The 13,374-nt window shown below is 36.5% G+C and overlaps 1 protein-coding gene across 1 annotated transcript; it reads left to right on the top strand.

Moving 5' to 3' along the window:
- Positions 1 to 3,359: 3,359 nt before the first annotated feature.
- On the top strand, positions 3,360 to 3,992 carry LOC145017923 (heavy metal-associated isoprenylated plant protein 2-like). Its single transcript, XM_078975869.1, has 2 exons — positions 3,360 to 3,460; positions 3,599 to 3,992. Exons 1-2 carry the CDS (start codon positions 3,452 to 3,454, stop codon positions 3,947 to 3,949), a joined length of 360 nt encoding a protein of 119 aa, XP_078831995.1. The 5' UTR covers positions 3,360 to 3,451; the 3' UTR covers positions 3,950 to 3,992.
- Positions 3,993 to 13,374: the final 9,382 nt, after the last annotated feature.

Below are 13,374 nucleotides of genomic sequence, written 5' to 3'. Positions count from 1 at the left end.
CTTAAATTGAAAATACGTATCGAGAACCGGGTGTTACAACTATTTTAGAAATGAAGTCCTTAGTTATTGCATTTGATCGTTTAGTGAAGATAACATAACCTTGTTAACGTGCCACATTTTGCACCCAAGTCATTAAATCTCCACGAGATTTGAAGACCTAACAATTGCGAAAAAAAAAACTCATCTTAAAAAACATCAATAAAATACATCATTTAATTATACATAAGTAAATAATAAGATTAGATATATACTTGGTCCGTTGAAAATTCTAAAATATTCTCCATTTTTCTCCTACAAAAAAAATAATAATAAATAAAAATTTTGATTAATAACCTATTTTTTTTGTTATAAAATAGCCCATTAGAAATTAATAAAAATCTCAAGTCCACTAGAGAAAATTATTAATATTAGAAACCAAAATCTTAGTCCAAATTCAACCCAAGACCCTAGTGCAATACCAACGCATTATATATATATATATATATATATATATATATATATATATATATATATATATATATATATATATATATATATATATATATATATATATATATATATCCGTGTTGTAAATATCGGCCTAGGTGGCCGCCTAGGCGTTAGGCAGTTGCAACTGATTACGATTAGGAGTGCTTGATAGATATTGGGCAATATCGGTCATACTCGGGCTAGGCAGTCCTTGGCGGGAAGATTTTAAAGAATTAAAAATTTCAAAATTTCAAACATTACACCAAAATTTACAAAACTTCAAAATTTTAAATTTTTAAATATTCAAATTTGCAAATATTATACCAAATATTTCAAAATTTCAAAATTTAAAAATTTGAAATTTTCAAATACTATTTTTTTCTTAGGATATATTAAGTTTAAAATAATTTTATTAGTAATTTATGGTCCCCGATTAATCCCCGCCAAACCAATTAATCGCTTGACCCCAGTCGACCGCCGAGCTACCGCTGAGTGATTTTTACAACCTTTATATATATATATATATATATATATATATATATATATATATATATATATATATATATATATATATATATATATACACACACTAGCTGCCTACCCGCGCAGAGCGGCGGGCGGCGAATAAAAAATATGTTAAAACATTTTCAACGATGGTATGTAATTCAAGGATTTATATTGATTTAGGTTCTCGAAACCTTAAAATATTAAACAAAATCTATATAGAACCTTATAATAAGGACAATAATCACCATAATCAGAAAGTCCATGTGATGAAACTTGATATTATAAGGACCAATGATGAAAAATGTTTCATTTTTAGACTAAACAAGATAAAAAATATACAAACTACCTTAATCATGTCAAATCTTGTATTTAGTCGTTCTTTATTGAAAAAGTAAGATATCAAAATATACAAACTAATGATAATACAATGCTCTAACTAGCTCTCTTGGTTGAATTCTTTGAACCTATAAAGCCAATACATTAAAGAAACATAGTAAAAACCTTTTTAGGAACAAATTAGATATAATAAAGCCTTCACCAAATATATTTATAAGATAAAAATACAAATGTTAAAAATGATGAAATCAATTGCAAGTAAGGATTAAAATAAAAACCTGTTAAGAAAGAGCCATCTGCAGTAGGGATATTTGAATCAGCATGTATTTTCTGATGGTTTTAAATTTTGAATTATCCGAAATTCAGAGAATTTGATAGAATTTGTTGAGAAATATAAGGATTCAAAACACATGTTAAAATTTAATATTATTTTATTGATAACTACTTGTACTATTAGCCTAATGATTTGAACGTATTAAAAAAAATAATATTATTATATTCAATCTAGTTTTAGAAATAGTGGAATTTTTTTTATAAAATAGTGTGTATATATATATATATATATATATATATATATATATATATATATATATATATATATATATATATATATATATATATATATATATAAGCTTAGGTACCTAACCTAATCAAACTACGTCATTTTGCATTAAATTTTCATTGCAATCATCCAAGGTTATTAAACTTCATCCCTAAACTTGATTTACTTCAAAATTTTTTGGATATTCATCATTATATTTCTCCTATATCCTTTCATTTGTAGCGGTAGGATATGAAGCCTATAAGTGGTATTCGATAGAAAGACGTGATGTAAAAGAAAGATATTGTTGAAAATCCAAAGATTTTGGAAGTAATCAAGTTATGGGGTTGAAGTTTAAGAACCTTAGGCAATTAGAATGTAAATATGATACAACCGATGTAGCATTATGGAGTTAGGTAGCTAAGCTTATATAAGATTGTTAGGTATATTCACTTTACCCATATATATATATATATATATATATATATATATATATATATATATATATATATATATATATATATATATATATATATATATATATATATATATATATATAGTTTTCTCACAAATCAGTTTCTATATCACGTATCCCTATTCTATGATCCATCTCCCCGGATTTTTGATTCAGCTGGCGATCATGTCGCCGCCGTAAAATGTGGCATGTTTCTCTCTCTCTCTCTCTCTCTCTCTCTCTCTCTCTCGATGGAGCATTGTCGCCAGCAAGCCTGATAACTCAAATTATTTTTTCCGTCGGAGCACTGCCACCGCTAACTAGCCTCCGTCGAAGACCCAAATTGTTTTTTTTTTTTTTTTTTTTTTTTTTTTTTTTTTTTGTGTGACTCTATTGACGGGTGACTTTATTACCGCCACCGTCATCAGATGGCAGCCTCCGACGAACAACATATAAATGAAGATACGAAGTTGGAAAGAGTGAACTTACCGTTTTCCGACAAACAACGACTCCGACGACTATTTTCCGACGAACATGTTTTGTTTTCCAACGTATTAAGTTTACTGATTTTTTTTTTTAATTTTTTTTATTTTTTTTATTTATAAGTTTACTGTATTAAACTTGTATTAAGTTACTGATTAAGTAAACAAACTTGTAAACAATATAAATTTAATTAGTTGTGGTTTTTTGTGTTTTAATTCATTGGAAAATAGAAAATTAAGTATGAAAAACTGTGATAGCTTTCTTAAAAATACAGTCAAAAAGCCAATAAAAAATAGTAAAACCCTCCAAATGAAAAAGAGACACGGTGGAGTGTAAAATTAATAAATGTATTTCTTTTACCTTTTTATAATTATAAAAGTTAAAATTATTACGCGTTGTCATCAATTGAGAATAGTTTTAAATGCTTGTAAGTGTGAACAAGACAAAACTTGTACAAATTTCTAACCCGTTAAATCACGTATTTATTGTAGATAAAATCCTCACCAGATGGACATCGTAAGAGTCAAAAGTCTTTTAATATCCATAGTCAATTTGTTTGGTAAGATGATGTTGTCAACAAAAGAAAATGCGTATATAAATTTTACATGGTTTTGATCATGAACATTTAAGGTTTAAACCATTGGTTTGTTAATTAACGTACTATGCCTCAGGTAATTTCCATTTCGTTGCACATCCCCCTACCTTATGCGTTTTTTTTAGAACAGCTGCATCCCCTTCTCTGCTAGACTACGTAGTATTTTTCTAACCCACCAACTTAGTTATTCTTTTATACGCATGCACAAACGCAGGAGATAAAGGTGAAAGTTAGCATGCATTCTCAAAAATGCAGGAAGGAGGTAATGAAGACTGTCACTAAATTATCTGGTGTTGATGAGGTATCGGTGGATTTACAGAAGGAGATGTTAGTTGTGATTGGGGATGTTGACCCTGTTTGCGTCGCATCTAGCTTGAGAAAGAAACGGAAGGTTGCTAATATTGTAAGTGTTGGACCATACAAAAAGAAGGGGAAGGAAGTCAATAAACCAGCTGTTGGATTTCCAATGATGTATTGTAACACTCCTTGTACTTATGATGGATATGGACATTTTGTATATGGGTATCCGCCAACCCGTGATGCTGGAGGTTGCAACATTCAGTAGATAATCAGATGTATATGGTTTATGTATTAAAAGCTTTTTATTATACACTTTGGAGGTCAAATCATAAGAAAAAAAAATCCTGAAGTTCAAATAATTTGGGAAAATGACTGAAAAACCTAACGAAGTTTCCAAAGCATTCAAAAAACCCCAATCATGTTTTGTGTGTTCAAAAAAACCCAACGAACTTAACCTTTTGTCTAAAAAGTCCAACAAAGTTTCAAACCGTTCAGAAAATTCCAATTTTGTTTTGTTTAAGTTCGTTGGGTTTTTTTTGAACAATCAAAACATGATTGGAGTTTTTTAAACGTTTTAGAAACTTCGTTGGTCTAACAAGTCATTTTTCCGATACGGTAATAAGCCACGTCATCTGTTTTTCTTATTTGACTTTCGAGAAAGTGTAACTTAGTTGGGCTTTTTAGATAAAATGTTAAGTTTGTTGGGTTTTTTTGAACAGACAAAACATGATTGGGGTTTTTTAAACGGTTTGGAAACTTCGTTGGGCTTTTAAGTCATTTTCCCAAATAATTTCAGTGAAGTTTTTGTAATAAAGAAAGAAATAATTACCATGAAAAACAACCCAAGCAAAGAGCTAGGAGTGAAAAAACATCAGACTAGTTTCAAACGTTTGATATGAGATTTTTACACCAATTGTATGCCAATCTAAGACGACATTTGTTTCTACTATTTATATCCATAACAAAGAGAAACGTCGCGTACACCTTCTTGGCAAATCGTAGCAGGTACTAATAAGAACATCGAAATATGACTAAGAAACGAGAGACGACAATAAGAAACAAGAAAGGCAAACATCAAATTATGCGACAGTCGTGGAAAATATTACTAAGAAAACGAGAGACGACACTAAGTCAAGTTCCAACCAATCATCAGTAAGTCAAGTCTCTAGGAATCATCCAATTTTTTTTTTATATAGTTTCTATGTATACATCGATAGGATTTTATAATGATCAGAGTTGGATTAAGACATGAGTTGACTTGGTAAATAAATAGTTTAATCAATTGGGTCTTAAAGAATTGAGTTGGTTGAGAATCAACTTCAGTGATAACCATGATATTCAACCAGCGATGCACACGACTATATATTTTAAAAAAGATATTTTTTGCATGATCTCATACCTGTTTTTTTTTGGAATGTAAGAAGGGGAAATCAACTTTAGTGATAACCATGATATTCAACCAGCGAGAAGATAGAGTCACAGGAATTTCATATAATTGCTCGTCAATACATGACCATTTCATCCCTTCACTACAAGAATATCAGAATATAGATCTTTAGTGGTGATGGGCATCACCGCTAAAGGTCACCACCAATGCTTCAATGGTCGCCACTATTGATTTCTGTCACCGTTAAAAGGTGTCTCGCCACTAAGGCTCTTTATTGCGTGGTGATGCTTCATCGCCACTAGTACTTCGTAGCCACTAAAGGTGTCGCAACTAATTCTAGCATTAACTTTCTTTTAGTTTTTTTTATTATTTTACATTAAAATGGTAGAAAAACTTTAAAAATTGCTAGGAAATATTAATTGCAGAAAAATAGATCAAAACATTAAAGTTTAATAATACAATCTCGCAAAGTATTAATCCAAACATTTAGTGCAAGTTATGTTTTAATTCTAACAAAACATTACATAAATCCTACAAGTAGCTACATATCATCATCATTCCTATTGTTTCCTCCGATATCATTCTATGGTGGCAACCATCGAAATCATTCTTCAAGTGTCGCAATACATGTCCTGTAACATCCCAAATTTCAAGCCTGAAAATTTCATTTTTGAATTAATAATTTATAAAACATTTTACCATAACATTGTCATTAAAGTAACATATTACAAAATCATAATGTTGTGTCCCAACCCATGACATCAAAAGTAATGAAAATTAGAGTACAATCCCAAAAAGTCCGATGCAGAATTATGTGTGTGTGTGATGCGATGCTCTGCCGCCGACTCCTTCCCCTTAGATGAAGAGGTACCTGAAACCAAAACTGAAACCGTAAGCACAAAGTTTAGTGAGTTCCCCCATCATACTATATACCATACAATGTCGTCGGTATTTTTCAACCGGTAGCTTCCATCGGTATCTTTCAACCGGTAATCATCATCGGTATCTTTCAAGATAATCATCGTTGGTATCTTTCAACCGGTAATCATCATCGATATCTTTCAACCGATAATCATCATCAGTATCTTTCAACCGGTAACTGTCATCAGTATCTTTCAACCGGTAACTGAGGACTATTCCACCCCCTACCACTAGCATCCTACATCAAGATATAAATATACAGTTAGGCATATCCGGGTACTAACCTACCCTTCGGTCCTAAGGACCACTGTCAGGGAAGCTGATCCCTACTATACACATAATATATCATACAGATAAATCTCATGACCAAAGCACATAATCGAACCAAGATAATGATCACAAAGACAATCATCTTCTAAATACCCCTCTTTGGTGGGTCGACATTGTGGCCTTAGACCCACCCCTACTGGAAGGTAACTTACATCAATGTCGTGCAATGTTTGAACTATCCTCGGCATACAAGTCGACTCCCTTCGACTCTTCGATCCCTACACGACAACCTTCAAGTCAACACACAGAACGTGCAACCCTAAACAGGGTAGATCAAGTCCAATCAAAGTCAACTTCAAGTTGACCCGACTCACCGAGTTGGGTCGTCAACTCGTCGAGTCCCTAACCTTTTACACGTCCTTATCCATGACTCGACTCGTCGACTTTGGCAACAAATCGACGAGTTCCTCTTCTTTACGAGCATGGAATGAACCTTCATCCGACTCGTTGAGTTCACCTTCATCTGATGAACAAGTCCTAACCTTGACTCGCCGGGTTGTATGAACAACTCGTCGAGTTCATCTTCAACCATAAGAAGATTTCCTTGGACTCGCCAAGTCTGTTCTAGCACTCGTCGAGTCCCATGAACTCCAGGTCTAAAACTAAGTCGAATGCGTTGGGTCACTCCTTTTGACCTGCTACAACCCTTCTAACACCCAACTGAGCTCTTTTGGCCCTCAACAGATATGGGACTAAATGCCTTGGACTTGTCGAGCCCCAAGAATGGACTCGCCGAGTCGATAATGTCAACACCCTAAATCCTCGATTTCTGATGTACAAAACTTGTCCAAATGATAGATCCAAGCCCCTAAGCTCGATCTAGCACGTAAAGTTACGAACTTTACGTGCATGCATGGGACTTTTTAGCCAAAAAGGCTCTAAAATGGCTCTTTTGTTGCATGGGACCTTCCTTGGGTGCAAAAGGAACCCAAATCTGCCTTGTTACTATTCCCAAGTGCTAGATCCGAAGTCTTGACCCCCAACCATGTTTGCTAATCATGGTTGGTCACCTCATATGGCTTAAAAGCCCTAAATCTTCCCCAAAAAGGGATCTAACAAACAAGCAAGCAAGGTATAGACTTTATACCTTTCAAAGACTACAAATGATGAACCAAACTCGAATCCTTCAGTCTCCTCTTGATCCTTCTATGCTCTTCCTTCTTCCTTGAGGTCAAAACCCACAAAAATCACTCAAAAGCCTTAGCTCTTGCACCAAAACACTTAGGGTTTGATATGGAGGGTCTTTGGGAGCAATATGGACGAATGGTGGCCGGAAGAGATGATTAAATAGGGTGCAAACCCTCATATTAGGGATTTTGTCCAGTTAGAGCCTACTCGACGAGACCGTCACTTAAGTCACGTCCAAACCCGCTCCTACTTGATGAGTTGGGCCTTCAACTTGCCGAGTCCCAGGCAGAAATTGCAAATACATTAAATAAAATACATACCATTAACTGGGTGCTACAAATCTCCCCTACTTATTTCAGACTTCGTCCACAAAGTCTGTTGCTTGTTCCTGGAAAAGTTCTGGGTAATGCTCCATCATCTCATCCACTGGCTCCCATGTCGACTTCGGGCCCTTCCGGTGCTGCCATTGCACCTTCACTAGCTCCACCCTTTTGTTCCTCAGATCCTTTGACTTCTTGTTGAGGGTCGCCACTGTCCGCTCAATGTAACTCAGGCTGTCATCGACCTAAATATCCTCTAAGCATACCACTGTTGAGTTGTCCACCACGTACTTCCTCAGCTGGGAGGCATGGAAAGTGCTGTGGATCTGGATGAGTTTGGTTGGCAGATCCAACCTATACGCCACCTTTCCCACTCTGGCTAAGACCCTAAATGGTCCAATGTACTTGGGGCCCAACTTTCCCTGTTTCCTGAATCCGATGATGCCCTTCCATGGCGACACCCTCAGAAGAACCATATCCCCGACATGGAACTCCAGGTCTAATCAACGCTTATTGGCATAACTTTTCTGCTGGCTTTGAGCAGTCTGAAGCCTGCTCCAGACTTGTTGAATCCTCTCCGTCGTCTTGAGCACCACCTCGGTGCTCCCCAATGACCCTCTGGCCAAGTTCGCCCCAGCATATCGGGGTCCTGCACTTCCTCCCGTATAATATCTCGAAGGGAAAATGATCGATACTCGCATGATAGTTGTTGTTGTACGAGAATTCAACCAATGGAAGGTAAGTATCCCAACTACCTCCAAAGTCTAAGACACACGTCCGCAACATGTCCTCCAAAGTCTAGATGGTTCGCTCACTCTGACCATATGTCTGCGGGTGGAAGGCGGTGCTAAAATGCAGATGAGTACCCAGCGCGTCATGAAACTTCTTCCAAAACCTGGAAGTGAACCGAACATATCTGTCTGAAATCATCGACACTGGCACCCCGTGCCGTACCGCCACCTCCCTGATATAGTTTTCGGCCAATTTTTCGGCCAAAATGCTCTCCTGAATCTGAATAAGGTGGGTGCTCTTGGTCAATCAATCGACGATGACCTAGATCGAATCCACTCCTCACATGTCTGAAATCATCGACACTGGCACCCCGTGCCGTACCGCCACCTCCCTGATATAGTTTTCGGCCAATTTTTTTTTTCATTTGATTCTCGCATTCCCTGGTGAATTCAGGTCCTCGCTTGACGTTCCAACGGGCCTTCAATATGGGTATGCGGTTTTGTTTCGTCCTTTTGACCTCCTGATCCATGATTTCCACCGGTTCTTCGATGAAGTTTAGACTCTCGTTGTCTTCAATTTTATCAAGTGGAATAACAAGAGTCTCATCAGACAAGCTCTTCTTTCGATCCTGGGATGGCTTCAATTGTTTATGGGTTTGAACAATCTTCTCTATAGTTTCTCGTATGATCTGGGGGCTGGTGAGAGTGTTGTTAGGAACTTGTCCCTTAGCTAGTTGCGTGTCACCTACCTCAGCCCAACACATAGGTGATCTGCACTTGCTTCTGTAAAGAGCTTCGCATGACGCGACTTTGATGTTAATGTAATAGTTGTTGTATAAGGATTCGATGAATGGTTCTTCCGCTTTGTCTATCAGTTTGAGGATGATATTAAGGACTTCTTTAATGACTATTGAAAATACGAGGCGAATCGCCCATCCCTTATCTAAAATGATAGATAGTGGTATACTATGCGGTCTCGCAATCTTCTTGTGATATGCTTCTGTCAGCTTTTCTACTTTTCTATGTAGCCTTGGTCGGTAGAAAGTGTGTGGGTTTGGTCGATTTGTCTACGCTCGCTCAAGTGGTAGCGTGTCCATCCGCCGTCCTGGGTAATTTTTCATGGAGTTCATGGTATGACTCATAACTGATTCATCTATCATCTCTTTGTGTTTATAAGTCGTATATAATTTAGATTGAAAAGATAGTCGAATCAGTGATTCTATTCTAAGCCCACATCCAAACAAGGAAAAGGATTTAAAGCAGAATTACCAACCCTAAGTCCGTACAATCTTAATTATATAGGGCTCCAATATATACACTTATTAATCATAGATTCACTAGTATGATTTCATAGTCTCTACTTGAGTGGGGTGATTAATTTGGGTGAGATGACATTTACAACAACCCTTTTCCACAGCTACTGCATTTAAGTTGATTTTTGAACTCGAGTTGCCATACGGATGGTATTCCCAGGAGATCTTCTGGGAATATATCAGGAAGGTTACAGGCTTTTGGAAGATCCCTGATGTCTTTCTCTTCTTGTTTCTTATCCATAGTGCAGGCTAGGACAACGTGGTACCTCCTGTGTAGGTACTTATGAGTCTTGATGTAAAAGGTGAGTCGGGGGTTTGTGTCCGGTTTGTCGCCATAGACAACGAGGGTTTTGTTACTCGCTGGGTCTAGGCGAAAGACCTTTCGTAATATATGATATCGATATGGTGAGGAAACTAACTAATGAGTTGTTAAAATGAAAATGTCATAACTTTTTTTGACCGGTTTTAGGATGATTTGAACGAATTGGTTGATTTAGTGTTAGATTGCACCCTATGTACACATCTCTAGTGTTTTGATTATTCCAATTCTACTGTAAATATTTCGTTTAAGTGTTTGAGGTTTTTGGTTGAGAAATTTATTAAATCTACGACTCACAATACTCCTCTCCGCATTGCTATTATATAGTATACATGCATATGAGCTATCCAGAATGAACATACCAGAATCTCAGCGGGGTCTATTATTGCTTTCCCACGCTCTGTTGCTGCAACACTTCCAACGCTCCTGACATCTTTGTTTTTAGTCTTTGGGCACTCCTTTATGAAATGCCTTACTTCTCCACATCTGTAGCAAGTCTGACTCATCCCAACTTTTATGCCCTAGGCGGTCTATTGAGCCGGCGCCCTACAGAAGTTTGTGGTATGCCCCTTTTGTTACAGTTCTTGCAATGCATTTCCCTACACTTCCCTTTGTGATGAAAGCTACACTTGGTGCATTTTGGAAGGTTTTCAACATATGGTCTTGTCGGCACTGATGTAGTAGGGATGGTGGTGGTATGGACTGTCACTGTTTGTTGTCTTTTGGTAGGTCCTTGATTTGGACGGCTCTTTTTCCTGGTCCGAAACTTCTATTTCTTGGGTAGTACTCCTTCATTGTCGTGGACGTTCTCAGGTTTGTAAGTTAGGGCGTCCTTATAGGAACATACTCGAGGGTGTCCCTGGTTGTTATTACGATTGGAACTTGCGGCACCATTCCCGCTTTTGTTTGTGTTGTTAGCGCCAAGGTGTGCCATGACTGCTGTCACAACAGCTGTTACCGTAATTGGAAATGTTGCAGGGTCCATTCATAGAACTAGTTGTATGCCGGTATGCTGATTACCTTTATGTGTCGGCATGATTCTGTTGCAAGGCGTGAAAAAGTTTTGTAAGTAATTATAGATATTGTTAGTTGTATTCCATCTATATTTATATGTACACATAAATTTCATGTTGTGTTGTGCAATTCTTAATGTTTTTCGGCCAACACCCTTGTGACATACTTATGGTAGTGAGTAGTAGTAACTATTATACAAATGTTAAGTTATTTAGACAGAACTTAGATATAAAAATCTTAAGTTGGTTCGTGTATCGTGGGTTTCTGGAGGACTTTACTTCACTTGAATATCAACTACAAGATGTGATGAAAACTACATTTAGTCTAACAGATAGTGTGAGTAGTGTATTCACTAACTCACTAAGCTATAGTAGTCTGACATATACTAAAGTGATGTACAAGATGCTCTTCTATTTCACCTATTTTGCGAGTGGCCTCCTCTGTTCTCTATTCTGTGATGACTGTCGAGGTTGTAGATGTAAGGGTTCTTTTTCCTATAATGACTATCTCCCATTCTAAGGAGTGTAGGTGATTTGTATTGTTCTCTTGATCTGCTTGTCGGTTTGTGGGTTCTATCGCCTGAAGTACGGTACAGTGAGCTTATGTCGGTTGTGGATCGTCAGCTGTCCTCTCCAGTCTATACGTGTGGCTAGGTAGTCAATTGTGGGTTGCTTCCTGAAATGAGAGGTGGAGGTTCTCACACTCCTCTTGATAGGGTAAGGTTTATTGATGGTATCTCTCTAACTTCTTTCGCCTTCTGGTCCCTTCTTGGAAATCTTCTTCCTCGTATTTCATCTATTGGTACTCTTCAAAATCTTCTTCCGGATCCTTCTTGAACTATTTGTTGGCTGTGGTGGCAGGATAGTAGGGTTCTATGTGGGGATGAAGTCTAGCGGATATGCAAATGCGAGAATAGGGGTAAGAAGCATATGAAGAATCTAAGTGTGTGGTTCTATAGTAACGCAAAATACTCCTGTAGTATTTTAAATTTGTATGTTAAATTTTTCTTTGTATGTTTTTTGGTAAGTTTTAGACTCGTCATCCACTATGACCATTCCTCAGCATACGTTGGTTACCTCTTGGATAAATATAGTTGATCAGGCTATATTCATCCCAGACACGATTACATACCCCAAGGCTTACTCACACTGTTTAACTTATCTTAATACTTTTTGTTTTGTTACCAATATGACTCCTTACTAGTATGTTTGTATGCACTTACATTTTTTTTATGAAATCTCGGTCCATTCCTGGTCCTTCTATGGTTGCCTTGTGTATACAGGTCATATACAGTCAAGATTGAATAGTCACTCGAATAAGTGATCTTACCTTATATCCACATCCAAACAAGGAAAAGGAAGTAAAGTGGAAATCACAAATTCTAAGTCTATAAAACCTTTAGTATATACCACCTTAACGTATACACTTAGCAAACATAGACTAACCAGCAAAGGACCCCAAATGTTCCTGTTTTGAAAATTTTAAGTCAGAGATTTTTAGTCCCTATGTATTTATAGTTTGTATATCTTATATGGTTTGATATACTTAGCTCACTATAAACAATGCTCTGATACCAATCTGTCACACCCCAAACCAAGATGGCGGAAACATCCAGTGGCGGGTGACTATCATATAGTGTAACACAATAGTTGAGTATAAATGCTCAAACCAAACACAACCAACATATATATAATTGAAAAAGTTACATCATTTGTACGTATTACATGTTTCAAAATATCAATTACAATATGTTGTCAGAAGATTTGTTTAGACGCCTAAGCGTCCCATCCTCAAAGCCAGTTGTTACCTGATTTACTGATTTCCTGAGAATACAAGTTATTTGAAAAGAGAGTATCAACATTTAAGTTGGTGAGTTCATAAGCATTTGTATATATATTTGTAAACCTTTTCTATGAAATGTAGTAATGTTTGTTTTCCGGAAAATCCTATGTTTTCCCTAAAATGAGATGTGGCCTTAAATGAACCAAGACTGAAGCGTATATGTAATTTTCCTACTTAAAATGATGTTATGCAGTTTTGTTTGTATATAAACTATTTGAAGACTGTCTTTGCGTAAACTAAAATTGTCGTTGTTGTTTTATGTGAGTTTTCATTTTTATCTTATAACTATGCTTGATTGACCCCAGACTGCCTTGTTCGCAACGTTCTTCATGTGTTGATTTTGTTATGACATTTGTCACCCCCAGACCTGCCGGTCTAGCTGTTG

The sequence above is a fragment of the Lactuca saligna genome, chromosome 9 (assembly GCF_052625555.1).
Source record: "Lactuca saligna cultivar CGN05327 chromosome 9, ASM5262555v1, whole genome shotgun sequence".
Taxonomy (NCBI): Eukaryota; Viridiplantae; Streptophyta; class Magnoliopsida; order Asterales; family Asteraceae; genus Lactuca; species Lactuca saligna.
This window is presented reverse-complemented; position numbering and strand designations above follow the sequence as displayed.